Source organism: Cydia pomonella, chromosome 15 (genome assembly GCF_033807575.1).
Source record: "Cydia pomonella isolate Wapato2018A chromosome 15, ilCydPomo1, whole genome shotgun sequence".
In the NCBI taxonomy this organism is placed as follows: Eukaryota; Metazoa; Arthropoda; class Insecta; order Lepidoptera; family Tortricidae; genus Cydia; species Cydia pomonella.
The window spans coordinates 20,374,671-20,401,732 of record NC_084717.1 but is presented as its reverse complement, the minus strand read 5'-3'; the positions used below and the strand labels follow the sequence as shown (position 1 = coordinate 20,401,732).

At 39.1% G+C, this 27,062-nt stretch overlaps 2 protein-coding genes, 2 long non-coding RNA genes and 7 other non-coding genes across 11 annotated transcripts; 3 read left to right on the top strand and 8 right to left on the bottom strand.

Moving 5' to 3' along the window:
* The first annotated feature begins 5,785 nt into the window (after positions 1 to 5,785).
* Positions 5,786 to 7,537, top strand: LOC133525454 (uncharacterized). The gene is made up of 3 exons (XR_009800576.1): positions 5,786 to 6,037; positions 6,150 to 6,282; positions 6,379 to 7,537. It is a non-coding gene; the product is annotated as an uncharacterized LOC133525454 (long non-coding RNA).
* LOC133525453 (uncharacterized) lies at positions 7,407 to 8,540 on the bottom strand. The gene is made up of 2 exons (XR_009800575.1): positions 8,213 to 8,540; positions 7,407 to 7,647 (listed from the first exon to the last, which is right to left on the bottom strand). It is a non-coding gene; the product is annotated as an uncharacterized LOC133525453 (long non-coding RNA).
* A 2,477-nt stretch (positions 8,541 to 11,017) lies between these two features.
* LOC133525450 (proline-rich protein 12-like) lies at positions 11,018 to 14,625 on the top strand. Its single transcript, XM_061861702.1, has 2 exons — positions 11,018 to 11,378; positions 11,615 to 14,625. The coding sequence occupies exon 2, from the start codon at positions 12,048 to 12,050 to the stop codon at positions 14,172 to 14,174; it is 2,127 nt and encodes a 708-aa protein (XP_061717686.1). The 5' UTR covers positions 11,018 to 11,378; positions 11,615 to 12,047; the 3' UTR covers positions 14,175 to 14,625.
* Positions 14,626 to 15,255: 630 nt separating this feature from the next.
* On the bottom strand, positions 15,256 to 26,449 carry LOC133525452 (gastrula zinc finger protein XlCGF8.2DB-like). Its single transcript, XM_061861705.1, has 5 exons — positions 25,455 to 26,449; positions 24,066 to 24,241; positions 23,270 to 23,353; positions 16,931 to 17,187; positions 15,256 to 15,782 (listed from the first exon to the last, which is right to left on the bottom strand). The coding sequence occupies exons 1-5, from the start codon at positions 25,976 to 25,978 to the stop codon at positions 15,735 to 15,737; spliced, it is 1,089 nt and encodes a 362-aa protein (XP_061717689.1). The 5' UTR covers positions 25,979 to 26,449; the 3' UTR covers positions 15,256 to 15,734.
* Positions 17,360 to 17,478, bottom strand: LOC133526040 (5S ribosomal RNA). The gene has a single exon (XR_009800673.1). It is a non-coding gene; the product is annotated as a 5S ribosomal RNA (ribosomal RNA).
* LOC133526042 (5S ribosomal RNA) lies at positions 17,920 to 18,038 on the bottom strand. The gene has a single exon (XR_009800675.1). It is a non-coding gene; the product is annotated as a 5S ribosomal RNA (ribosomal RNA).
* LOC133526037 (5S ribosomal RNA) lies at positions 18,509 to 18,627 on the bottom strand. Its single transcript, XR_009800670.1, has one exon. It is a non-coding gene; the product is annotated as a 5S ribosomal RNA (ribosomal RNA).
* Positions 19,107 to 19,225, bottom strand: LOC133526035 (5S ribosomal RNA). The gene has a single exon (XR_009800668.1). It is a non-coding gene; the product is annotated as a 5S ribosomal RNA (ribosomal RNA).
* LOC133526041 (5S ribosomal RNA) lies at positions 19,759 to 19,877 on the bottom strand. The gene has a single exon (XR_009800674.1). It is a non-coding gene; the product is annotated as a 5S ribosomal RNA (ribosomal RNA).
* Positions 21,084 to 21,202, bottom strand: LOC133526039 (5S ribosomal RNA). The gene has a single exon (XR_009800672.1). It is a non-coding gene; the product is annotated as a 5S ribosomal RNA (ribosomal RNA).
* On the top strand, positions 21,396 to 21,514 carry LOC133526034 (5S ribosomal RNA). Its single transcript, XR_009800667.1, has one exon. It is a non-coding gene; the product is annotated as a 5S ribosomal RNA (ribosomal RNA).
* Positions 26,450 to 27,062: the final 613 nt, after the last annotated feature.

The following is a 27,062-nucleotide window of genomic DNA, read 5'->3' as shown; positions in this document are numbered from 1 at the left end:
AGTGCTATCGAAGTCTGTAAGTAGCTTACGTCTGTATTCCTGTACAGATTGTAAGTACAGGTTTAACGCATAATAGTCCGATAAGTAAACATTACTGTCTCTCAAACATCAGGCGATCAAACGGTCGGAAACAGCTGAGCGACAGGCGGCATGCAAATGCACCGGGAACTGTACGGTATCCATGATTTTATCCAGACAGCGGATAAGTTGTAAACTACTAAGTTACCTAGTTCGTCCAAATATAGCGGCCTGTAAGACTGTTACCGATCGTCCGATCGGGCGCCTCAGGTACCGCTGGTGTGATGTCGTGGAGGCGGACCTGCGTCGGCTGAATGCCAATTCATGGCAGGAAACCGCGCTGGATCGGGACAGGTGGCGTTCTCTCGTTTCGGAGGCCAAGATTATTTTTGGATCGCTGAGCCAAAGCAGTTAGTTAGTTAGTAAGACTGTTACAGACTGAACTGAACTGAAGGTAAGTTACCATCAAAATGTGACGCTCCTTGGGTAAAGGTACCTTATGGTGGTTGGCGCTTACGACGCGTAGCACCGCATTAGTATTGGAGCGTAGTTAATAACAAGGTAAGCGCCGGCCGCCATAAGGCACCTTTACCAGTGGAACGTCACCGTTTACTATTTAATGGGGTTTTAACTCGAGCCATGAGGTGTTGGAGGGGGAATTGGAGATCCTAGTGTATATTGTATAACAAACCGCAAACCGGAGGCGCCATAAAAAAAGTTTAATATCTATGCCAAATTACAGATTTCTAGCACTAACGATCACGGAGCAAAGCCTTGGACGGACAGACAGACGGATATGGAAACAACTATAAGAGTTCCTAGTTGACTCCGGAATCCTAAAATCTATAACAGATTAGGCAAGGGAAATACTCCATGATATGAATGCAGGTGACAACGCTGTACCCTACTACTTATTTAAAGCCTGACCAGAAATATATGATCATTCAGATCATTGTCAAGAAAGCGCTGTTATTCACATGAATAAGGTGACAGTTCAGTTTAGTATGAAAAAATAGTTCTAATGAAATTCCGCAATATGGCGCCTGATTATATATTACTGGTCAGGCTTTGTAATCTTTAAATCTTGAACATCACTCTTCGGGTCATTCAATACTAGCCCATACCAGCTGAGTTACCCCATTTTACAATACAACGAGTATCTCCCGAGGGTATACAGTATGGGGTTCTTCAAAAAAGGAGTGTACAGGTTTTTAAAGGGTCGGCAACACGCATGTAACACCTCTGGAGTTGCAGGCGTCCATAACTACGGTGACTGCTTTCCATCAGGCGGGCCGTATGCTTGTTTGCCACTGACGTGGTATATATATAAAAAAACAATACTTAGCTTCAAAGTGTCGGTCGGGTGGTTCCGAAACGTATTGTAATGTAATCAGTGGAATTATGGGTGATTTTCGGGATCGGCTAAAATATTTGGAATTACTGGAATACACCTTAAGTTTATTAATTCAGACTGGGTTGCAAAAATGGTATACTTCTTTTTTATCTCCAGACTTGTGTAAATCATTCGACACTGTCTTAGTATTCTGACTGACAGCGAAAGTTATCCTACTGGGCACTAGACTCCTAACCTCAGCATTCTGAAATCAACGATCAAATTAAATTAGACATCTAAAGATAAGTATTATGTCATCTTTTTGTCAGAATCACGACTAATATCTAAAAAATTTAAGACCAAATTAGGTATAACAGTAAAATAATTGTTAGTCGAATAGTACAAAGATTATAAAATAACTCAGTATCTTTAGCACAAAGACCAGTTTTTTCGAAGATCACGGTCGGATGGTCACCCTAGAAGCGCGTGCGTCGTTTTTGCGCCCCTCTTTATTTGTCACGGTAATTATATAGTTTGGCTACGGAACCCGACTAATGTGGGGTCATGAACATTGAACAGGTTAAGACAAATAATGAAATACTGTAAAGTTAATTTATAAAGAACCTTTTCTTTATAAATTAACTTTACAGTACGAGTATTTCATTATACCGTACCGGAAAATGTGCCTACTGCTCCATAAGTTTTTAGGGTTCCGTAGCCAAATGGCAAAAAACGGAACCCTTATAGATTCGTCATGTCCGTCTGTCTGTCCGATTATGTCACAGCTACTTTTTTTATACTACGTAGGTGGCAAAAAAGCATACGGCCTGATGGTAAGCAGTCTCCGTAGTCTATGTACGCCTGCAACTCCAGAGGAGTTACATGCTCGTGGCCGACCCTTACACTCCGCACCCTCGTTGAGCTCTGGCAACCTTACTCACCGGCAGGATCACAACACTATGAGTAGGGTACTTATTATGTCTAACCACTAATTATTAGGTAAATGAAATACATTTTACATTAAGTACTTACAAATTCACATATTATTGGATGAAGTGTGAATATTCACACTTCATCCAACTTTAATAAATCTGTTTAGCTATAAGATTAACTGGAAGAAAATGCCTGTTTAATTAAGCCGTGTTTTTAAATGTTCCGTTCAATAAAGTTTAGGTACTTAAATAAATGAAGATGCCCAGAGGGCCTACCGCGAACCACGTTCGACGTGTTGCCTCTCTGTCGCACTTGTAAATTCGTACGTAAGCGTGACAGGGAGGCAACACGTCGAACGTGGTTCGCGGTAGGCCCTCAGGAGTCAATTTGTTTGAACGCCTGTTATCTTCTTACTAGCAATCTCCTCAGTGATACGTTGGCCTCTCCTTTTAGGTATACAAAACTATATTTCGAATATTTTCTCAAGGTATTTTATTTACAATAACAATATACATAATGGATATATACAGAGGATTACTATAACTAGCTTATATCTAAAATAGGCCCTCGAGGCATTGTACCAAGGATGCTGGCGGCATTTCCTCGTATCGCGATACTGATACGTTGTGCGAGGAAGCCGCCAGCTCTTCGGTCACCAGTTACGTCAACCAGACGTATCGCGATTCCTCCAAAAATAACTTGTGCGCGCTGGGACCCCATGGACCTAGAGTTTCAACGCCAAATGGAAGAAAATGGTACTCTCTACAGAGGCTCTTCGATTTGTTACGTTTCAAAAGGGTCTAGCAAGCTAAGCTAAGAAGATTGGCCCCCGCAAGGGATATGATTGTAATTTGAGGTGCAGTAGTTTATTTTTTTCATCCAAGTTCAAGGAAATGAATGTCTGTAAAAATATGCATTATGAACCCCATTTTATGCTCCTTAATTCTGAATTTATTCGGTTGCTCTCGCTTGCTTGGTTTAGCTGCAATAACAGTTTAAAAATTACCTTGATTTTTTGGCATTTTCGTGGATAAGTCTAAAACAAAAGAAGATCGAAGGCTGATATTACGCGTACAGTGTTCTTAGGACCTGCCACTACTGCACCTCAAATTACAACCAAATCCCTTGCGGGGGCCAATCTTCTTAGCTTAGCTTGCTAGACCCTTTCGGCGCTTTCCGCCGCTGCGTCCGCTTTTTACATTAGTCCGTTGGAGATGGGACGGTGCCAGTGTCTACGCAGGTATAAGTAGCATACCACACTAACATTCGTCCCAAGCTCCAAGGATATTTCGAATATTTAATTCAATTCACTATTTAACTTTATGTAAATCATATTAATATATACCAATATCACATGCCTTGAGATCATTTCATGAAATCATTTGATTCGTTTATTCAAGTTATCCTGAATAAATTTATGAAAATAACACATCGACAACAAATACAATGATAAAATAAAATAAAGATTTACACACTTTTTCCTTTTACTTACAAAACGCCAAATGTACGGGATGACATACATGATATACTACTAAAAGTCACGTCGCTATTTTCATACATTTAAGTTTCTATCTTATATGTACGTACTATACATATACAATACAATATACGTATTGTATACAATACATATACAATACGTACGTTTATATTATATCAACTATTGTCTATCAACTATCTTCGGACCCGGGTACGTCCTTAAACTACGTCCACAAGAGAGGTATGGGCATTGTGAATGTCATCTCGCTTTGTGTGGTAGGGCACAGCACAGCGGATGTCATTCCAGATCTAGAGCAGAGCCCAACTGGGGAAGTACCTACCTCCACCTTACAGAAAACCGCAGCCAAATAACACTAGACCCTACTCATAGTGTTGTGTTCCTGCCGGTGAAAGGTTGCCAGAGCTCAACGAGGGAGGGAGGAGTTGCCGGCGTACATAGGCTACAGATACTGCTTACCATCAGGCGGGCCGTATGCTTGTTTGCCACAGACGTAGTATAAAAAAAAATATTGTCATCTTAGCTAGGTCCCTTGCTCGCGTAGCCAACATGCCAATCGTTAACACTTCATAGCGTAGCGTAGTCATTCCCATAACTCTTCCATATTAGTGCGACAGTGACAGTTGCGTTTCGTTCGCTACGGAACGTTAACGATTGGCATGTTGGCTACGCGGGCTGTACGTTCTTTGTAGTTATAAGGCAGTTGTTGACGCCTGCCCAATTGTCGCTAGTATTCTGAAGCCCGACAAGTTCAGTCTTATGTTAAAGATTAGGCGTTTGCCTTTAATTTTAATAGGCTTACTTTTTGTTAGTATTTTCTATTGGATTATAATACATAGGTACATAATACCTACGATGAATGTGACCTCAATAGTAGATTGTTAACCAAGGGTTGAAATGGCCATAATGATATTGTAATCTGGGCCTTAGGTCTGTATGAAAAGAGTTCTTTTTCCGGTATTTGAGACTAGTTGACTATTTAATTGTATTAAAGACTAAACATAGGAATCTAGAGGAGACGCTAAATAAAACGTATTGCGAATTTTGTTATATTTAAAGCTGATTGATGATAGCGTACATTGAATATACTGTGGCCCTAGTGAAAAAGGGTACAAGTCTCTGGCAGTTTAGGTGTATAAGGGCATAAGTGTTACGTGGAACTTACACCCCTTTACACCTGCGCTGCCAGAGACTTGTACCCTTTTTCACTAGGGCCACAGTATGTAGGTAATAATTAATTTGTATGAAAAATAGGAAGTCTAAAGGCTTATTCTTTTTAAAAGTGGTTAAACAAAAGTTTCATCGTTTCAGCAGTACAATCATCATAAACTTAGTTATTATCTGTCGGTGGAGTATCTTCCAGCTTTTCCTAACTTGCGCCAGCTCTTTGGCTTTAATACACGACGCCTACTTTTTCTTTCGCTTGGTCACGGATGATATAATACTTGTTGGCTTCGTCTGAGTAACTGCGTCTGGGTTATATATGTTTTGTTAGTATCTATTTTAATTATTAGCTCGTTTTACAGTGGATACCGATACTGACTAAAGGTAAGTACCTACGTATATCTAATATATATTTAGTTTTCCTGTATGTCGCAAATCTGTCTAAACATAAACTAGATTGAATTTGTTTCACCACTTTTTGTCTTCCAATACTGAAGGCAAAACAAAAAGCATAAATATATTATTATAGTTACCACTGTCTATGCCAAAATATTGTCCAATTAAAACAAACAAATATCAACTTTAATCCTATTCAATAGGGTCTCAATTAAATCGGCAAACGGCTCAGTCTAGGGGCCAATGAGTTAGCGGCTATGGCAAGTAATTATAATTATAAGGCGCGTGGTAAATTAGTTATCAATCAACCTTATTATACTATACCATGGCGAAATGAAAGGTCTCGGACTTAGATGCATAACATGGGTAGATTGGTTTGGGAACGGACTCACACATGAAGATTATTGACCGACCGTTTTATTTGTGATAGGTAGTTATGATATAGTTGGTCAAGCAAATCTTGTCAGTAGAAAAACGCGGCAAATTTGAAAAATCGCGGGCTAGCAACACTGTTCGAATAATTCCAAAATCGCGTGTAATCTGTGTTTTATCTGTAGAATGTGGATCGTCCATCTTGTTTGTTTACATTCCGAATCGGTGCTAATTCAAGAGAAATTTCTGCTCCCAGCATTAAAATAAATATCAATATATTAAATAATATTGTGCATGACCATAAGCAAAGTCAAGATGCCTACAATGTAAGTAAAATCATGCTCGTTGATCTTAATCATTAGAAAATTTTGAGGTTATGATAATTACTGCAAGATCCCGGAGAATTTTTAAGATAATGTGCAGTTTTTTCTGTTTCAGGGTTAAAAGGCTTAAATAAAGATAAAACGTATGCCTGAATATATCCAATAAGACCACGAATTGTGCCCTCGAAACCGCAACTGATTCGATTGTTCCCAGTATCAACAGATGAAGTCCTCAAATATTTTCAAAGGTAACTTTTTTAAACAATCTTAAGACGTTTAAGAACCTTGATTATACCTACTTTCTTTCGCAACATCTACCTAATACTTCCATATGTTTGTTGCAGGATTAAAACTCGCCCAATATAAGGCGTTCGTAAAAGTTTCTCTTCATACAAAACTTACCTACGGCGGTTTACGTACATACGTGTACAACGCAAACAAGACGAAAAATAAACTTGTTAATTAAAAAAACTAAAAAAATTGGGACAATAGTTTAGATTATTATTGTAAAAGTTGTCCGTTTGTTAATCATCATTAAAAATATATTATTTAGGCTGATTTGTTTCATGCACTCAGCTATTGCACATGTATACCTATGGAAAATCCTAGTTTATACTTTCTGAAGTCGGTATGTACCTGTTTAAGAGAAGTTTTAAGTCGCTTTACCTGTTTGTTCAATAAATTAAAATAATTTATTCAGTGTGCATAATTTTAGAAAAATATCTTAACATTTAAATCATACCTTTTATCCAGAAACAATATAACTCCATATTACTCACATGAGTGGAAGTTGTTAAGTTTCCATTGTCAAGGTATCTTTTATTAATATTTTGAGTACCTGAAATTGTGTCAGTTCCTGACAAGTCTTGAATAGACTAATGTGAAAGTTAATAAAATTTCTTAACAGCATTCTCCTGATATCTAAATGACTTTTTTAAATATCTACATATAAAATATGATCTAGCCGATACATGTAAATATCTAACATTTTTAGCCTGTATAAAAACAGTAGTATGAGCAACACCTTACCAAGCTAGCATGTAAGAGTGGTCTCAGAGATATTGGAATATCTCTGTACTATAAATTAGGCAAATTGCTTTAGACTAAGTTTTATGTGTAACTACTACTATAAGAATAAATTTTGAAACTTGGAATGGAAACTTTAAACTTGAAATTACAAATTTTCAAACATCTGTTTTATGCTTAAGATGCAATAAGTGACTAGGTACAAAGTATTCTGATGCTTGGTTGGAGTGGACCAGTAACATTGGTAACCTAATGATATTTTTTCAATGAATGGCCTGAATTAAGTGTAAGTAAGCTAAAGTGACCCGTATCTTAATTGCCTTGAAAATAAAAATGAACACCAAAATATCTGCAGTTGTGTTTTATTTATTTTTAATCTGTATATTTATATAAGTATATTGTAAAACCATTTCAAAATTACACTGGTATGTGAATGTGACATTGTTCAAGAGAAATACACTAATTTACAATTAACAAGTGGCATAATTATTTTCATTGGGCTTCTTCAGTTTCTGAACTGATGTTAAAAACAGCTTTCTACCGTGGTGCTCATGTTCTCTTTGCTCCCTATTTGTCTTCTAAGTTTGCTAAAACAATAAAACCATATCAAAATGATGTAAATAGTCCAGATATTTGATATTTAATAAGCCCTGCAATTGTGACAAGAATAGTTACAGTGATACCCTACCAGGGCTACCGCTGCCAGTGATGGCTCAGGGGTTACTTACCTAGGTTTTAATATTTACCTAAATAAAACAATGGATTGTTTTATTCTAGTTAAATTCAGTAGTATAGGTACCTACTAACAGCTCGTTTGGTAAAAAGTACTCAAGTGCAAATGCCTTAACCTTTACATTTATTTAGCTATGACATCTTCATGTTTAAGTTGAATATATATGTAGCAGATCTGCTCCTAAGCATACCAAAGGTTAAGAATGCGAGCACTCGCCTTTTGCGTCCACCTTTTACTAAGCATACAAACCTTTATTTTAATTCAATCTATTGATATATTTTTCGATTGTACCTACGTAAATATGTCTAATTAGCTTTTGAAGGTTGCATAAAGGAGCATTTGTATTGCATTTTATCGTGATATATCTTTAATATTGAATTCCAACCGAGAAATCTGATAATATATTAAAATCCAGCTACCTGCGGAAGCAATGATTTGATTCAAACATTATTTTCTCCAGCATAGTCCGTTTGCAAATAGGTATTTTTTGATCTCGTTTATCATATTGATTGACATCGTTTTTACTCCAGTTTAAATTGTCCCTCTCATAATAATAACAATTTCCAAATGCTTCAATAAACCGCGAGCGACAATTTTAGTTGACGTACGAAGAGCGCGCTCAGCGGAAAGAAATATGTTTCGGTTCGATGTACATTGCTGCTTTTCTTAGCGCAATACTGCTCTGTGAGTGTTGCCATACTTCAGTTTGCTTTACATTGCTACTGACAGACTTTGCTTGACAGACTATAGTTTAATAATTGACAGTAAAGAACCTAATTATAGATCATATATCCTTTACTGTTGTGTTGTTTCGTATGTAGAGTTGATGAGGGAACAGTGGCCCGGTAGATAATAGCCGGGTACAGTGGCTCAAGCCATATACGCGTACCAAGTCACTGTTCCCTCCTTGACCCTACACTTCAAGCTTTCAGACACCAGAACTCGCAGACTGAAGAAACAAAGTCGCCCTTTTAGCGAACTTGCCATCAGACGCTATATAAAATACTTACCTAAAGCTATATATATAACTATTTAAAACATTCTAACGTTGGATTATCAGACGGTCTTCATCAGCAGTTCCACTTTATCAAATGGGGGTTTTCCAGAGTAAATGAACTTTCGTAATATCATATTATCTTCATCGCCCACTTCTGCATAGACCTCTCTTCGAGTATGCCACTTACCCCGGTCCTGAGCCACATCTTTTCCCTACTCATAATCTTCCGAATGTTGTCCACCCAACGAGCTAACGGCGCTCCATGGCTCTTTGTGCCACTCGAATTTAACGCACAGTCTCCTTAGTGACTGTCCATGTCTCGGCACCGTAGGTCATGGCGGGCAGGACACATTGGTTAAAGAGGCTAGTTTTTAGGCATTGGCCAGTTTATTGAATGCCGCCCAACCCAGCTCGAGGAAATAAAACATGCCCCGTTTTTTTCAGATTAGAAAATGTATAACCTCAAAATTAGTGGTAACTTTTTCCCTGCAAAATTAAATGTTACTAAGATTAGAACTATTGTGCATTAAATTATAGTGTCGATTAAATATTATTGTATCGCAACATTACCTAGTTATTAGAGGAATACAGCATTTCGGAAAAAAAGTAAATTACTGCTACTTTACGATATGTGTACATGTATTAATTTGAACGGCTACCTATAGGTTGTCTGGAAGGCCGCTTGTGTTGCTGTTTCCTTGTGTATTGTGGTCTTTTATTGAGGTGTGCAATAAAGAGTATTTTATATTGTATTGTATTTATTGAACTTCTGTCCACAGACAACAATAATTCATTACAAAGAACGGGAATGCCGCAATTATTTTCCCGACAATACTGAGTGACTGGTCTATATTTTGAAATTATCTACCGTTGTGAAAATTATTTGATTGTGCTAACCCCACGTTTATTGCAAGGTAATGTGGTTGAAACATTTTACTTTTACCTGTAACCTGATTAGAAAATCAATATCCACCTTACAAAATTTTAATCCTAAGATGTACTATTCATTTATATAATTTTAAAATCTTAATAGATTACTTAATATATACTTAATATGGTCAACAGATGGCAGATGGATATGTTTCGCGGGTAAATCCGTCAACGTATGGTAGAAATTGGCCAAAGATGTGTCTCTTGAAAACCAATCCGCAGTGATTATCTTAACTCTTAAATGCATGATTTACGGCCCGATTCGAAGAATGATTAAGACACGTTTAAGTTCTGGGAAAGATATTTAAAAGATCGATAACTAAACGACATGTCAAAATCTATGTTTATTTCGATTAGGTGATCCTAATAAGATCTATCTACGATATTTCTAACGTCAAAGTGACATTGGTTGCCCGAATTGAGGTGCTTCTGCCAATTATACGACATACAAACGATATCTAAATGAGAACTTATCTAAACTAGAACTTATCGTTATTGTATCTCATTCTTCGAATCGGGCCGTCACTCTTTTTTCCCGAAAATAATGTATGTGTTACGTAATTGTTAATAAATTACGTAACACATACATTATTATACATATATACGGAAAAATAGTTAATAAATTTAAAACATCGATTTTCACCGCTAAATCAGCGTTAGAAGTAACATAGGGTAGGATAAATCATATTTATGGAAATATACAATTATTGGTAAAAGATATATGAAACATGTTTGCGCTAATCTATAATAAAGTATTTAAATATAAAATAACTACAAAAACTGCTTAATTCACATACTAAAAATTATCAACTTGGCTTTGGCTTTTCCAAATTTTCCACCATGTAACCTTAAAATAACTGTGCCTTTTTCAATTATTAAAATACTGCGTAAATTTTAATACAAAATCCGGAATTTGATTAGTTTTACTATCAAATTAATATACAGATTCAAATAGATTGTATCTCATTATGCAACAAATTATATGTTTTTGTTGTGTAGGCTGCATCCTACACTATGCATTTAGGAGTTAAAGATCAACCGACTTTTTTCGTTTGATTTCGTGAATACAATACTCAATATATTTATTGCATATAATGGTTAAATACAGGTGGTAATCTTAATTCTATGTTCTCACATTATGTGTCATAGATAAGAGTTGCCTATTTCATGTTCAATATAAGCGTCATTTCACCGTATGTCCTAAAAATATTTCCCCTGAGTTACGAAAACTTACCTAAAGGACAAGTTCAAAGGAAAATTACATAAATTTTTGCCACTAATAGGGAATTCGTGATTATTCCGCTAAGAATCAGAAGTTCTAAAACTATTAGTCAAAAAAAAGCAGATAAAAAAAAATGGTCGCATATAATATAACACAATAGTTACAGGCAACATCATTTGTAATGTCTGAATCCCTGCCAGCTTATTAGTAAGAGGGAAATTCTATCAACACGGCAATATTCATACGTGGATGCCTGGTCGATTTTACCTAGATGTCTAGATTTAGCAGATCATCAGCCTAATTCCTTGATAACTCGCGCAATGCCACAAATTATCTCTAGTCGCCATTAAGTTGGCAGTATTTTTGCGATAGGTAGCTTACTTGGAGTTAAAGGAATAAAAACAAACTATTTAAATGTTTTTTTTTTATGATACGAGTATTATTATTTTTTATTTTTTTTATACTACGTCGGTGGCAAACAAGCATACGGCCCGCCTGATGGTAAGCAGTCTCCGTAGCCTATGTACGCCTGCAACTCCGGAGGAGTTACATGCGCGTTGCCGATCCTAACCCCCTCCCTACCCCTCGTTGAGCTCTGGCAACCTTACTCACCGGCAGGAACACAACACTATGAGTAGGGTCTAGTGTTATTTGGCTGCTGTTTTCTGTAAGGTATTATGTCTAAAAGTACTTATATCAATATTGGAAATTCGATTCAGTAATTGAAAAATAACCCATAATTTTTATTAAAAGTAATCATTGGTAACATATTTACCAGATATTTTTCAACCCTATCCAATAAGCTGCGAGGTGAATGTCATATTGAACAACTTTCACTCAGGGACCAACCCCGAAATCGCTATAAATATTTGAGGGATAATTCTAAAACTAAGTAGTCCTACAAAGGGACTAATTAATTCCACGGGAATTTGTTCAGGGTGATTTTATTATAAACCTTGCAGAGCCTAAGGGTTGAAAACTCTAAAGGCTTAGAATTTCTCACACATCCTACCACCTGGGCTCCTGCATCCGAGTCATTGGTGCGTGACGGCGGAGTGACAAAACCAGCGCGCGCGCCGAGCCGCGCGACACTCGACCATGCGCCATGCGGCCCGCCGCGCTGTTGCTGCTGCTGCTGGTCGCCTTCGGTGACACAGCGGACCGTGACACAACCGAACGTGATACAACGGAACGTGACACAGCGGAACTTAGCGCTCTTGTGAATAGCAGCGATTCAAGGGCACTAAGCAGAGAACTCAGTGACAAATTAGCTAATGGAAGCTTTGTAGATGATGGTAATTTTACGATATTGGATGCCAATGATACGTTATCAGAGCATGAACCGATAGTGAGGAAGAAGCGGACGTTTGGCGATATCGTGTTTAGAGGATTGGCTGATGCGCTTGGATATAATGTTCAGAGGAAGCCTCCGCAAGCGGCGCCGTTTCCGCCCCCGTTGGCGCCTGTGCCTGGGATTGACATACCGCTAGCCGCGCCGGCCGCTGCCGCTGCTCCGCCGCCGTGTGGAGCTCCTAGAGCCGCGGCGCCACCTCCATGCCGAGCTGTGGCTCCGCCGCCGCCTCCGCCTCCGCCTCCGCCACCGCCTCCGCCGCCGCCGCCGTGCCCGAAACCCAGAGCAGTGCCAAGACCTAAACCTAGACCACCACCACCGCCGCCACCACCACCACCACCGCCGCCACCACCACCTCCACCACCCTGTGCAAAACCAAGAGCGAACCCGACTACACCATCTCCTTGTGCGCCTCCACCACCTCCGCCCCCACCGCCGCCGAAAGATAATCTCGAAACTATAAATTCCAACTTCCGTCTGCAATTCAACTTTAACCGGCAGCCTGCAACTCCGGCCCCGCCTGCACCAGCGCCGGCAGCTGAAGAGTTCGAACAAGAAGAGGCACCAATAGCCCCAGTAGCTATAGAACCTCGGGCAGCGCGACTGCCAGCTGAACCGCCACGTCAACCGCGCGTTTTTGTCGATGCGTTTGTCGTACGTAATGGACAGCAGCATAGAGTCCGCACCATCGACGCCAACCAGGTTAATCCTCGGACACTCGCCGGAGACGACTATCTCGCTTATGATGACGAAGAAGAAGCCCCCGCGTATGACGATTATGAAGATGCTCAAGAGTCCCGAGATGGAGTAAAAGCGGTTCAAGAATTCGGGTCAGCAGTTGGCGCTTTTTGGGAGCAGAAACAGAAGCCTGCACCGAAAGTAGAGGTTAAGAAGAAGAAAAAGAATAGGCTTCCCGCGAACGATTACCGCAGTGTGCATTTTGGAGACCGGGACTTGGCTGAGCAGATACAAAGAAGATCTGATGAACGGGAACAACGCCAGAGACCAACCAAGGAGCGTCAGCGCCCCCAGAAAGTACCACTGCCTTTACCAGCAGAAGAAGGAGAAGACGAAGAAGATTCGGAATCGACCACGACAACTGAAAATCCACATCGCAATCTACGACCGCGAGTTCTACCACCCACAGAGCAAAATCCAGGCCAGATTGACACGGTCACTGTGAGAGTACCACCGATATACAGGGAAAAACGGCCCAAGAAACTGAACCGAGGGAGGCCAGAAAGGCCAGACCGGGACGAGGAGAGCGTAGAGCAGTCGTCAGAGGAAGACAGCGATAGTGAGAACTCTATCCCGGCAGTACAGACTGAACCGCCTCGCCGTCGTCGCAAGAAGGCCCGTCGCAATCGACGCTCAACCGACGAAGACGATGAAGGCGATTATTCTGCAGGAGACTATGATTACTACGGGAACAAACGCAAAATCTCTGACACTGAAAAACATTTTATGCAACTGACTGTTCCTCCACCTACAAAAGACGCCGACCTAGCCAGGCTTGAGGCTGCGCCCGGCGGTGATTTCCTAGACGACCACGAACGGCTCCAGGAAGATCCTGAAAGGATCGGAGAAGACGAGCGGACAAATGAGCACGGACGCTTCAATAGGGACCATGAACGTCTAGGTGATGATAAGGAGAGACTTGTCGATGACAGGGACAGAGCAGACGAGTCTGAAAGGGCAGGGGATGACGAGCGAGCGAGCGAAGATGAGAGAGCCGATGAGCAGGAACGAACCGATAAGCTAAGTCCCAACGCGAGAGTGAGAGAGAGGGGCTATGAAAGCAAGTTCCTGCGCGCGACCAATGTGCAACAGGATGACCCTTATACGCACCATCATGCTAAGAGGAAACCTACACGCACCTAAGTCCCGTTATGCTCGAGCCTAATTTTCAAATCACCAGATTCCCAATTTTTCCTGTTCTACGAGTATCTCTAAAAATCGGTGTTCTTGACGTAAATTCTTAAGAAATTGTCAAAAGCAGGCCAAAGACTGCAAAATCTTAAATGTCAAAAGCTTTCTTTTAGGTATCTGGTTATTTGGGAAAGGGCTTAGAAAGCACCTGCCATAATCCTTGTTATTTATTGTATCGACTGAGTCGGGAACTATACATTCGAGTCGAATGATTCGACTAAAGACATTAAACTGATCCTCTGTCAACCATATAGCAAACAATATGTGGTCTACAGCGGGGCATTCAATGTCTTAGTTTGCTCATTACACAATTGTGATTTCTAGTTAGTAATTGCATTGTTAAACATTATTTTTATACTTAGTTAATGTAATTTAAGTTTCTTAATAAACGTTACTAAATCGATTTCATTGTGGTGTGAAACCGATTAGGATTGTCACGGCGGCAGTGGGTGAAGGTCCGAGTGGAAAATAAAAAGTTTGCGAGTGCATTGACCCAGTTGGGGCAAGGTTGGTGCAGCAAAAAAGTGCAGCGGGGTTACGCAAGTCTTTTATCCCTTTGGCTGTCGAATTCCTAAGCTGGCTGAGATACGAGCACTTTCTAAACATTTCATAGATTCCTTTGATGTATTATTATTTAACTTATATAGGCTTTTGTTCCTTTTTATCTTAGTTTTAAACCAGTGTGGCACGTAACGGTGTATTTCCATCTTTCTCCGCCTCATGTATGGCTACAATCACGCATAATACCTTTAAAAAGAAATTTGCACCCACATTTTTCTAAATGCCGTGATGTCTCCTCATCCCATTCCACATACGAAAAATCCAATTTACCTAAATACCACCTAAAACACCGTTAAATGACATTGCAAATAGGATCATTATCACTAAGTTATTCCTTAAGGTTGGTCACCTTCAAAATTGCAGAAGTGCCAACATTAGGAATGACTACCTACTTAATTTACTAGTTATCAATAAATAAAGGATATCTAAGGAACAATTCTCTTACCAAAGTACTTGAATGAAATACAAGTCATTACGTCTTATATTTTATTCCACACACAAACTACGAGTACCTACATAAGGAACATCCATTATTAAATTATCCTTAGATAACTATGACATTTGGTAAATTGTCGCTTAGATAACTTTCTAATAAAGCTAAAAAAACTTGTTCTAAAACATTGTGTATTATTATGTTTGTATCGTTTTGTTATTTAATTAAAGTGACTTCTAAAACATGAAACGTCGTTTGATTATTACTGATTAATTTCATTCTTTACGTTTGATCCATTTACCCCCCAGGAAGAACTTGGACGGTTCGACAATAGGTAACTCAAAATTAACTGAAAAGAGCTCTTGGACAGTTATCGGCAAGGCCTCAGCCTTGACCGTACACTACGAATATCTCGGCCACGTGCGATTTGCACGCATTTTTTTCTTGTTTTTGTCGGTAAAATTAGTCTTGCATAAGTCATAATAGTTGACTATTTGGCTTGTACGTGTTTATATTGTTCAAATGTTGTTGCATTCGATTTGTATGTTGTCCGTGGTAATGGATTTCTGAAACAATAAATTAATGTTTGGTAATATTGTATCTATATTATTTAGCAATATTTATTTATCTACTATATTCGGTTACATAACGGAGTGAGTTTTACCAGTAGGTACGATTCATTAAAATATTTAATTGAAATTTAGTTCTACTCGGTAAACCTGTGTGTGTCTGTGTGTCGGTCTGTTGTTTACCTCTTCTTGATGTGTTGTATTATTTGTACTTTTTCTGTATTGAGGTGTGCAATAAAGAGTATTTGTATTGTATTGTATTGTAAACGTAATTTAAAAGTTAGGTATATAAAACTCATATTGCATATTCTACATATTACTGAAATGGGTATTATGGGTCATGGGAATGAGAATGGTTATAGCAGGGGAGCCCCAGCGGGGATTTGCAATTACTACGCATTTTTTTCAACAAGTTCGAAACCCCATTTTTATTTTTATTTTTTATTTACCACACTTGTAAGCGTCAGACAGAAAATGCGTACAAATAATAATTGTCAAATTAAGTAGGTATTAGCACAATTATAGCATCAACGTGCACCAAACTTACCAAATCCACAATCCACGCAACGATTTTTTAACTGCCCACCAACTCCCCACCAAAATAGACGGCTAAAAGTACTTAGGTAATAAAGACTCAAACGACTCTTAAGACTCCACGGGTAGTAAGATGAAGATATCACTCGTATTTTAATCTGGCATGCTCGAGTAACTACAAAGATCCCCTCTTGGGTTCCCCTACTACCTATTATGATACGATCGGTTTGGCCTAGTGGGTAGTGACCCTGCCTACGAAGCGAATGGTCCCGGGTTCAAATCCTGGTAAGGGCATGAATTCGTGTGATGAGCATGGATATTTGTTCCTGAGTCATGGGTGTTTTCTATGTATTTAAGTATTTATAAATATTTATAAATTATATATGTCGTTGTCTAAGTACCCTCAACACAAGCTTTATTGAGCTTACTGTGGGACTTAGTCAATTTGTGTAATAATATCCTATAATATTTATTTATTATGGTTATTATGGATCTGGGTCGGGGAATGGGTATGGCTATGGGTACGGGTCTCACGGGTATTATAAAATCTGTCGTTTGCTCGGGAGAAAATTTCTCTGTCTAAATAACTTAAAATCTCGTTGGAAGCTCACCTCCGCATGCCTCTTCATGTGTTTATTCAGCGACTGCGTATGATTATACCTGTTCCCGCACACGTTACATTTATGCGCGCGTCTGTGCTCGTGCGTGGCTATGTGGAGCGTCAGCGCGCGGCGCGACTTGAAGGCGCGCGCGCAGCCCGCCGCGGCGCACGCGTGCGGCCGAGAGGTGGTGTGGGATAACATGTGGGTGGAGAGCTTGTTGGTGGCGAAGAGCTTGCCACATACTGGGCAGATGTAAGGTTTGACGCCTGAAAAAGAATTTGTTAACCGACTTATGTAATTTTGACGTAGGTACTTAGATGTATGTTGACATCAAGACAAAAAATGTGTTTGATGTCAATGGATTCCTTTTTTATCTACCATTAAAAACTGCTTTAAAAAGCTATAACAAGTTAAGCTCTAAGTTATTTTGGAGCAAAAAGCCAACGACACGAGGTGTTCCCAGGCGGTCACCCATCCAAGTACTGACCTCGCCCGACGTTGCTTAACTTCGGTGATCGGACGAGAACCGGTGTATTCAACGTGGTATGGACGTTGGCGAATGGACGGGTGAAAATGACGATCTTAAGGAGTGAAATAGGCAAACGCAAGGTGGATTAATCAAATAGAGAACGTGCATGAACTGTAGACGGTACAGAAGCCGTCTATTCATTGGCGCGAAGCATTGTCATGTTTCCATTTACAGATTTACTTACCTCATACAGTAAGTAGTGTTATTTAGTGTGATTGTAATCTAATACTTATGTGCAGGGTAGGTTTTAAAGGGGCATTGAGGGCAGTTACTAAACCCTGTGCTGCTACGCAAAAATATTTTTTGGAGACCTTCCCTAACTATTTATTTGACGATAATTGGCATTTTGATTTGGAAAATTTGAGATTTTGGTAACAATGCCTGGTAGAAAAAAATGGTGCCAATTAATTCCATTGTCATCCTGGTAAAAAAAATAACTACTTAAATATAAAATTCGTTTGAAGCAAAAAGCCAACGACACGAGGTGTTCCCAGGCGGTCACCCATCCAAGTACTGACCTCGCCCGACGTTGCTTAACTTCGGTGATCGGACGAGAACCGGTGTATTCAACGTGGTATGGACGTTAGCAAATGATTGGGCAACAAACATCATCAGTATCATCTCATCACAAAATAAAGCACAAATGTGACTAGCGACGTTATTAGATTATAATCCTGGCATACACTTTGGCGTCCTATTGTTCGCAAATGCCAAAATGTTTTAACTTTTTATATGATTGTTTTATCACTATCAATTAGCTATTAAAAAAAGTGTTTACAGATACAGTAGTGTTATTTAGTGTGATTGAAATCTAATACTTATGTGCAGGGTAGGTTTTAAAGGGAAATTGAGGGCAGTTACTAAACCCCGATCTGCTACCCAAAAATAATTTTTGAAGACTTTCCCTAACTATTTATTTGCCGATAATTGCCATTTTGATTTGAAAGATTTGAGATTTTGGTAACAATGTCGGCTAGAAAAAAATGGTGCCAATTAATTCCATTTTTATCCAGGTAAGAAAAATTGCTACTCAAATATAAAATTAGTTTGAAGCAAAAAGCCAACTACACGAGGTGTTCCCAGGCGGTCACCCATCCAAGTACTGACCTCGCCCGACGTTGCTTAACTTCGGTGATCGGACGAGAACCGGTGTATTCAACGTGGTATGGACGTTGGCAAACGATAGGGCGACAAACATCATCAGTATCATCACAAAATAAAACACAAATGTGACTAGTGACGTTATTAGATTAAAATCTTGGCATACACCTTGGCTTCTTATTGTTTCACAATTGACAGATATTTTTAACTTTTTTATATGATTGTTTTATCACTATCAATCACCTATTAGAAAAAATATTTACAGATTTACTTACCTCATACAGTAGTGTTATTTAGTGTGATTGTAATCTAATACTTATGTGCAGGGTAGGTTTTAAAGGGGCATTGAGGGCAGTTACTAAACCCTGTGCTGCTACGCAAAAATATTTTTTGGAGACCTTCCCTAACTATTTATTTGACGATAATTGGCATTTTGATTTGGAAGATTTGAGTTTTTGGTAACAATGCCTGGTAGAATAAAATGGTGCCAATTAATTCCATTATCATCCTGGTAAAAAAATAGCTACTTAAATATAAAATTCGTTTGAAGCAAAAAGCCGACGACACGAGGTGTTCCCAGGCGGTCACCCATCCAAGTACTGACCTCGCCCAACGTTGCTTAACTTCGGTGATCGGACGAGAACCGGTGTATTCAACGTGGTATGGACGTTGGCGAATGTATGGGTGAAAATGACGATCTTAAGGAGCGAAACAAGCAAACGCAAGGTGAATTAATCAAATAGAGAGCGTGCATGAACTGTAGACGGCACAGAAGCCGTCTATTCATTGGCGCGAAGCATTGTCATTTTTCCATTTTTAGATTTAAGCCACTAGATGGCAGACCCTACTAGGCGAAATAGTGCCAGCATTAAGTGTAGGGGGCAGCACCTGCTTAGAAGCGTGAATTGTTTTCTCTTTCGATTCATGTCACGAGATGGCAGATCCTCTAACACGCACGGTCTCTATAGAGTCCCAAACGCTGCCACCAGGCCCCGTGCTGCTACGCCAAAATGATATTTGGAGACCTTCCTAAACGATTATACATATATATTTAACGATGATTGACATTTAAAGATATGGGAAACAATGTCAGTGACAAAAAACGTCAATACTGACAAAAAAAATGATGCAAATCGATTCTCCCATATTTATTCAACATCAGGACTAGCTAAAATAAATTTCGAAATAAAAATAATTTGAAGCAAAAAGCCAACGGCACGAGGTGTTCCCAGGCGGTCACCCATCCAAGTACTGACCTCGCCCGACGTTGCTTAACTTCGGTGATCGGACGAGAACCGGTGTATTCAACGTGGTATGGACGTTGGCGAAAGGCGAGGCGAAAGAAATCTTGATAACCACATGATACTCGTAACACAATGGTGCACGTCACCATTTTTACGACACGACATTCCATTTTAATCTCGATAGAGTCAGACCAAGATAAGTTGGCAGCGATTTTGTTAACCCAGATGGTGCAAGTGTCAAGTAAACTTAATCATTTCATACATAACTTCAACACTAGCTATTATGATAGTTATGACAGTGATACTTAAACCCAGCTCAGATTAAGTTTCCGATATGGAATATGTTCGGAAAATTATCATTATTTTGTATGTGAAACAAAATTTCAGTTCTAAAATATAAATTTTTTCATGAAATTTTCGAGGACATCTCCAACTTTTTGGGAACTTTCCGCAATTGGCATAATCTTTACATTCTCTCTAACTATTCAATTGGCAATTATTGGCATTTACAGATCTTAGAAACAGTACACCTTATGGCTCCTCTACAAGTCTACACGATGCACACACGATGGGTTATCATTCCCAATAAGATGGCTCAGCGTGTGGAGAGCGTAGTGGTGTCGGATGGCTCATGGCGCGGCGGGATGGCGATGAGATGGCCGCGGGTGTCGGTTTTGCGTCCGCACATCAAAGTTAGTGGGCCAGCGATAGCAGTACGCATCAACACGTGGCCCATTACACAGTCCGTGCTCGAAAGCGGTTTCAATTCAACCATCGCATGACCATCTCTCGGGCCCAGCGCTGGGGCATCGTGTAGAGGAACCATAATGTACTTACAATAGCATAGAGAAATAAGAATAGAGTGCTCACTCCATACATCATTTTTGATACGAAAACAAAAAGTCTAATGCTCAACAATTTTCAGCTACTATTATAACCGGATTAACCGGAACTCTATTTTTAACTCCTTATAATATTAGTTGTAAATTGTTGAGAAATAAAAATTTTGTCAGTCGCGACACTCGAGGCATCTAGTGTCAAGTAGCGGTACTGATAATTCCGCTACTCGATGCTAGACGTCCACTACGAAAATAATAAGCGTTTTGGTACCAAAACTGACGTACGGGGTGAGCACTCTATAGGTATGCTTACTTCTTATTATGACAATAGCAAGAAAATTTAAAATTATCACTAAATTTGTTTGAATGCCAATTATAGATTTCTTCTCTATCCAAGTATCCAACATCAAAAACTGGAGTAAAATAAAACTGTTTGAGCGTAGTAAAAAAGCCAACGACACGAGGTGTTCCCAGGCGGTCACCCATCCAAGTACTGACCTCGCCCGACGTTGCTTAACTTCGGTGATCGGACGAGAACCGGTGTATTCAACGTGGTATGGACGTTGGCGAATGGTGCAGCATAAAAGAACATCATAAATAACAAAGTAATCTGGTTGTCTTTCATATAATAACTATTATATTGGCTTACAACTCTTGTTTGTAATTGGCAAAAGGTTTCATTATGATTTTTTACCTTACCAATACACAATTTAATAACGACAAACTGTTATATTATGAATATATTTTTCGCATCCACAGTCGCCAACGTCCATACCACGTTGAATACACCGGTTCTCGTCCGATCACCGAAGTTAAGCAACGTCGGGCGAGGTCAGTACTTGGATGGGTGACCGCCTGGGAACACCTCGTGTCGTTGGCTTTTTTGCCACAAATAACTGCTAGATTTTTTAATTTTCCTTCTTATTACTTCTCCGCGTTTTGGCCAAAGATGTGCGAGGATGCGTCGAAGGATGTGTTTGTTAAAAACTAATACAATTACTTCATTTGTTTTCCTCGCTCAGCATGCAGTGTTTCTATTGGTTTTTAAAAACACATCCCTCGCTATGTATCCTAGCACATCTCTGGTAGAAACAGCTTAATAACTGTTTTTCTTTCTTTAGCTTACTAATAAAAATCAGTTTCTGTAGAATAAGAACAAATTTTAGAGCCTATAATATACACCGTATTGCGAAATTCATTACGACAACATCGCTCAGTTATTTTGATCAGGCGTCAAATCTTATCGTTGTGTGTATTTATGCTTAAATTAAATTACTTGAGTTAAGTATTAGGGTGTAATCTGGTGTTCAAATGCTACTTAAGAGCTTGTTTCTATAATAGGAAGTATTACTGCAATGTTTTGCCGCCAGAGTGCAACACTAGCACCTTTCGTAAACCATAGAGTAACTTATTGGGAGCGTGCACGACTGTCACGCAACCTAGTGTCCGCAAGTCTAGGGGAAAACGTCAATTCACTACATCTTATAAAACTACTCCAAAACTAAAAACTACTGAACGGATTTTCATACGACTTTCATCTATCAATAGAGTGATTCTTGAGGAAGGCTTAAGTATATAACTTGTTAAGGTTTTGTGTAAATTGTTTGAAATATAACGATGTTGTCGGAAAAAATCACGCTGGCTAGGAGCTTTAATCGAAAACGCTGCCTAATCCGTTTGAGCTATAACAACACAATGTATGGTGGGTTGTTTCTCATTCATAGGTCTACAAAAAAGTCCGCGATGTTAAATGTCTATCTTTTAAGGATAACTTACTATATCCATTCTTAACTTCTAGAAAAAGATCACGTAATATGTGGCATTTGCAAAGCTATTTATATGGATACATTATTATCAATTATCAAAATAAATACGTTAGTTATATTAAGCATTTCATACAGATTACAATGATCCCTTACACCATACAATTTAAATGAATATTTCAGGAGTAATCGTAAATCAAAGTTTCATTTCGAGCCATATAATTGTACGAAATGTTAAAGATGTTATCCGCAGTTAGTTCAAATTTTTACCACCTTATGCGCTGGGATCGCTTTACTTACCCCCACCATGCGCTTCGCACGGTCCCAATACATACTGTGCCTTAAACTGTGTTATGACAAGTTTTTACAGATAGTAAAATATTACATTGATACATCAAGGCGGTTAGTTTACAAAGGGCCTACTCGGAAATATGAAGGGTGGAATTAAAAGGAGTGAAATCTTTTATGGTAGAACTGTTGCAAGTGTCCAGCTGTCAGCTTTAAATAATAGTTCCAAATATCTCCAGAGTAGCACTAGAGTAGCTAAGAACCTAAGCGTTATTGACGGAGTGAAGTGTGCTGTCTATGATTTGATTTTTTTGTTCAAGTATTCTAGGTATTGTAGCGCCACCTATTTAAGGAAAATCGAAATTTAGTTGTCTGCCTCTTCATCGCTCGAATATGCAGGTGATAAAGGTTGTATAAAGAAACTTCGACTTTCTTGTTTCGCGGTAGACCCTCAGATTGCGATGGATTGTGGTAGTGGTGCCCCCTACGCAGAGTTTCCCTACTCGGATATAAATTAAAACTACCAACTATCTGCAACAGTACTAATAATCTAATAGGACTTAGTTTAAAGTACCAGTACTTACCTGTGTGAATCCTGATGTGATCATTCAGGGTGTTTTTACATGAAAAGCTCTTGCCACACTCTGGGCAGTCATGGGGACGCTCGCCTGTAAACATTTTTTTTTATATATAATAGTTTTCAGAACAACGCATTTCTAAATTAGTAGCACTCCCTCCTACTTGTCCCCAATTCCAACAATTGACACAATAGTACATTACGATACAAGTGCGAAAAATAGGAAATTTGCAATGACTGGCGATAAATAAAAAATCGACACCAGTTGCGAATTGCCTATTCGCACATGTAATATATATTCGTACGTTTTACAGTCCATATGGCCCTTTAAATTTTCGGCATAGTTACGTAATGTGCTATCATTCATATTTTTTTTTGCAGACTTTAAAATTCTGTTGAGCACAGCTAGTCATAGGGCCTGTGCATAAACTGTAGGGGGCAGCACATAAGACGTCAGATTTTTGGCGCGAGGTATAAATGTGAAGTTTATGTTTCCAATGTAGCCCACAAGATGGCAGAACCTACTACGCACAAAACGTATGAGAACGGTAGATGGCAGTACTTGCTTTAGCGTGAAGTGTCAATGTACATGTTTATGTTTCTGATTCAGGCCACAAGATGGCAGACCCTCCAACGCTTCAAAAACGGAGTGTACATATTTTTAAAGGGTCGGTAACGCGCATGTAACACCTCCGGAGTTGCAGGCGTCCATAGGCTACCGTGACTGCTTACCATCGGGCGGACTGTATGCTAGTTTGCCACCTTTGTGGTATAAAAAAAACGTGCATGGTCCCTATACTTACCGCTATGAGTCCTAACATGAGTCACCAAGTTAGTATTAGTAGTGAATGTTTTGTCACAGCCCGGCACTGGGCAGGCTTTCCGCGGTCGTCTACAATGTCTCGTAGCCAGCCAGCGAGTCAGCAGTAAGGTTCCGCAGATGGGGCAGGGCCAGTCCCGCTCGCCTAAGTGCCGCTTGCTGAAATGTTAATAAAGATAAAATATAAGACATTTTTTTGTGACACTTACAGAAATGTGAACCTTAAATGTACAAACATTTACAGACAAGGACAAAGTTTTTGGAACAAGCTTTTATCAATGACTGTACTTTTATTTCCACAGGCAACTAATACTTATACCCCGAACCCATGAACCCCGAACACAATTAGGCTGCATTGTTTTTCACACAGTTCCTATGGCCACCTCCTATCTCCAAGATCAGACCAGCTTAATTGACAAACTCAGCACAATGCTAGCTATGAAGCTAGCACTAGTTTTAACTAAAGCTTTTAAGCTTTGGTTCTAAATTTTTTGCAACAAGAACTAATTAAGAGGTAAGGAAGAAGAAGAAGGGCATTTATTTGTGTGATGAGCACGGATATTTCTTCCTGAGTCATGGGTGTTTTCTATGTATTTAAGTAGTTTATAAACATTTATATATTATATATTATTATTATTATAGCCTTTTCTTCCATGTTCTTTCTTTTCCTTTATGTTATTCATTTTTGGAAAGTTGTTTTATTTGTTTGTATGGATGAAGCCTCTGCGTGAAGGCCTCCTCCAGTTTTTTCCAACTTTCTCTATCTTTTTCTGTCTCTTTGCTTCTGGCTATTCGGGTAATGTCTTCAGACCAGCATTTCTTCGGCCTGTTTTCCATAGGGTCCCTTCCATTTAGTGGTTTGTATGGTCCATCTTTTGTCTGTCATGCGGACTACATGGCCAGCCCAGTTCCATTTAACCTTGAGAGCACCCACAACACAAGCCTTATTGAGCTTACTGTGGGACTTAGTCAGTTTGTGTAATAATGTCCTATAATATTTATTTAATATTTATATATCAGGACACATTAGTATTTCTTTGGTAATAAAGATATGTTACTATGACAATATATTTGACCACTTTGGACATTACTATATATTTGATGCTGACTGTGCTAGCATGAAGCTTTATTTCAGTAACAATTTAACGGACAGGACCACTTGTGTGTGAATAGTATTAATTAATAGCAATAAATAAGTGAATACACACTGTAAAATTAAAAATAATAATTCAAGAGCAATAAAGTCTACTTTGAAATAATAAGTTTGCCTTTCTATTTCTAGCTAGCAAAGAAACTTTAAGAAATAAGTTTTGTTTTATTGAAGTTTTATCAGGAGCAAAACTCAAGAATAACAATTTGGCACTTTACTTACAGATGCAGTGTATAATTAAATTTTCTAGTAAATACTTTTTGACAATATTGGCAGGTATGAGCCACAGGCGGCGCCCAATGTTTGCAGCGGCGTTTAGAACCACATTGAGGACACTGAACATTTTCTGTTACTAATTCTATGTGTTTTCCACCCTGACTGTCCACACTACACTTAACTGGCTGAATCAACTCTGAATCTATGCTCTCCTCTTGAGAAAAACAAACGGTGTCGTTCTGAACGCCGCATTCCAAATTTGAAACTTCTTGTTTCTCATTATTTCTAGCAGCCAGTATTTGATTGGATTTTTCACATTTATTTAAAAAATTGATGGTCGCGTCCAGATCTGTAAGACACTGCAGGCAAATCGAAGCGGGTCCGCCGTCGTCTGAAGCTATTTTTAATTTCGTGTGTTTGACTAGTTTATCATAAGGAGATGATCCCTTCTGCTTTCTGAACAGTGAGAATATAGTATCTTGACGTTGAAAGCATATTCTACAAAAGTTGTCATCACCGTATTCATTCATTATTTAACTATTTACAAATCAAACACCGAGACTACTATAGTGTAATTAAAATAATTAAAAGCGTAAAGTAAACATGAAATTGCGCGAAATATGTCAAAACTGTCAAAGTGACATTTAATGTATAACTGTGATGCGTTCTGAAATGGGTCAAATTACTTTAAATTGCCACAAGAGTTTCTGAACGAGGATAGTAAAGAAAAAAAATATAGTTTGGCCGTGGCCCAGGAGTCCCAGGGCTGTCTCATTTCAAACATAGACAAAGATAATCGTACTGCCTTTGTCTCCCGCTATTACTAGCACTCAAAAGAAAGGGATGAATATAGTTTTCCTGGTTATTACTGACTGACAAGTTGTGTTTGCCAGACTATAATAATCTTGTAGAATGAAGAAATGCCAACTGCTTATTTATCGAGAATGAGAAATTAATCTAACTGTTTAGGAAAATAATGAGCGAATACAGGCAAATTCGTTATTACATATTAGATCAAATCAAGCTGGATTATATTATACTGGATTATAATAATTTATGCCTATTCCAAGTTTATCTCATGTATCACCCACAATGAGTCAAGGCGGACAAATTAGCACTGCAGTTTAGGTAGTCCCGCGACAGTGAGAGCGGGAAAGTGATCGCCGTATTATTTGGTAACCGCGGACGCGATCGGCATTTGCGATGCGCGACAGGCACGGATTGGTGACTAGAATTTTATTCTACTATAAAGTAAGGATGCCAACAACCAAGAATTTCGTACACGCTATTTTCCATCTCTATCGGACGCGCATAATTGTAGCACACTGGCATGACTGACTTCAATCGCCATCATTAATTATTGTGTGTCAATGTTGCTTAGCATCCTTATATGCATATCTATCTATTAAGCCCTTTTATTCTGAGTGTGCCGCTTGGCAAAGGCCTCCTCCAGCTCTTTCCATTGGGGTCTGTCGTGGGCCACTCTTCTCCAGTTCGGGCCCGCTGTGAGTTTGAGTTCATCCTCCCATCTTGTTCGAGGTCTCCTCTGGCTCCGAGTGCAACCTTAGCATCCTTACTTTAATTAAACATGTAACAATTAAATTTCATCCGGAT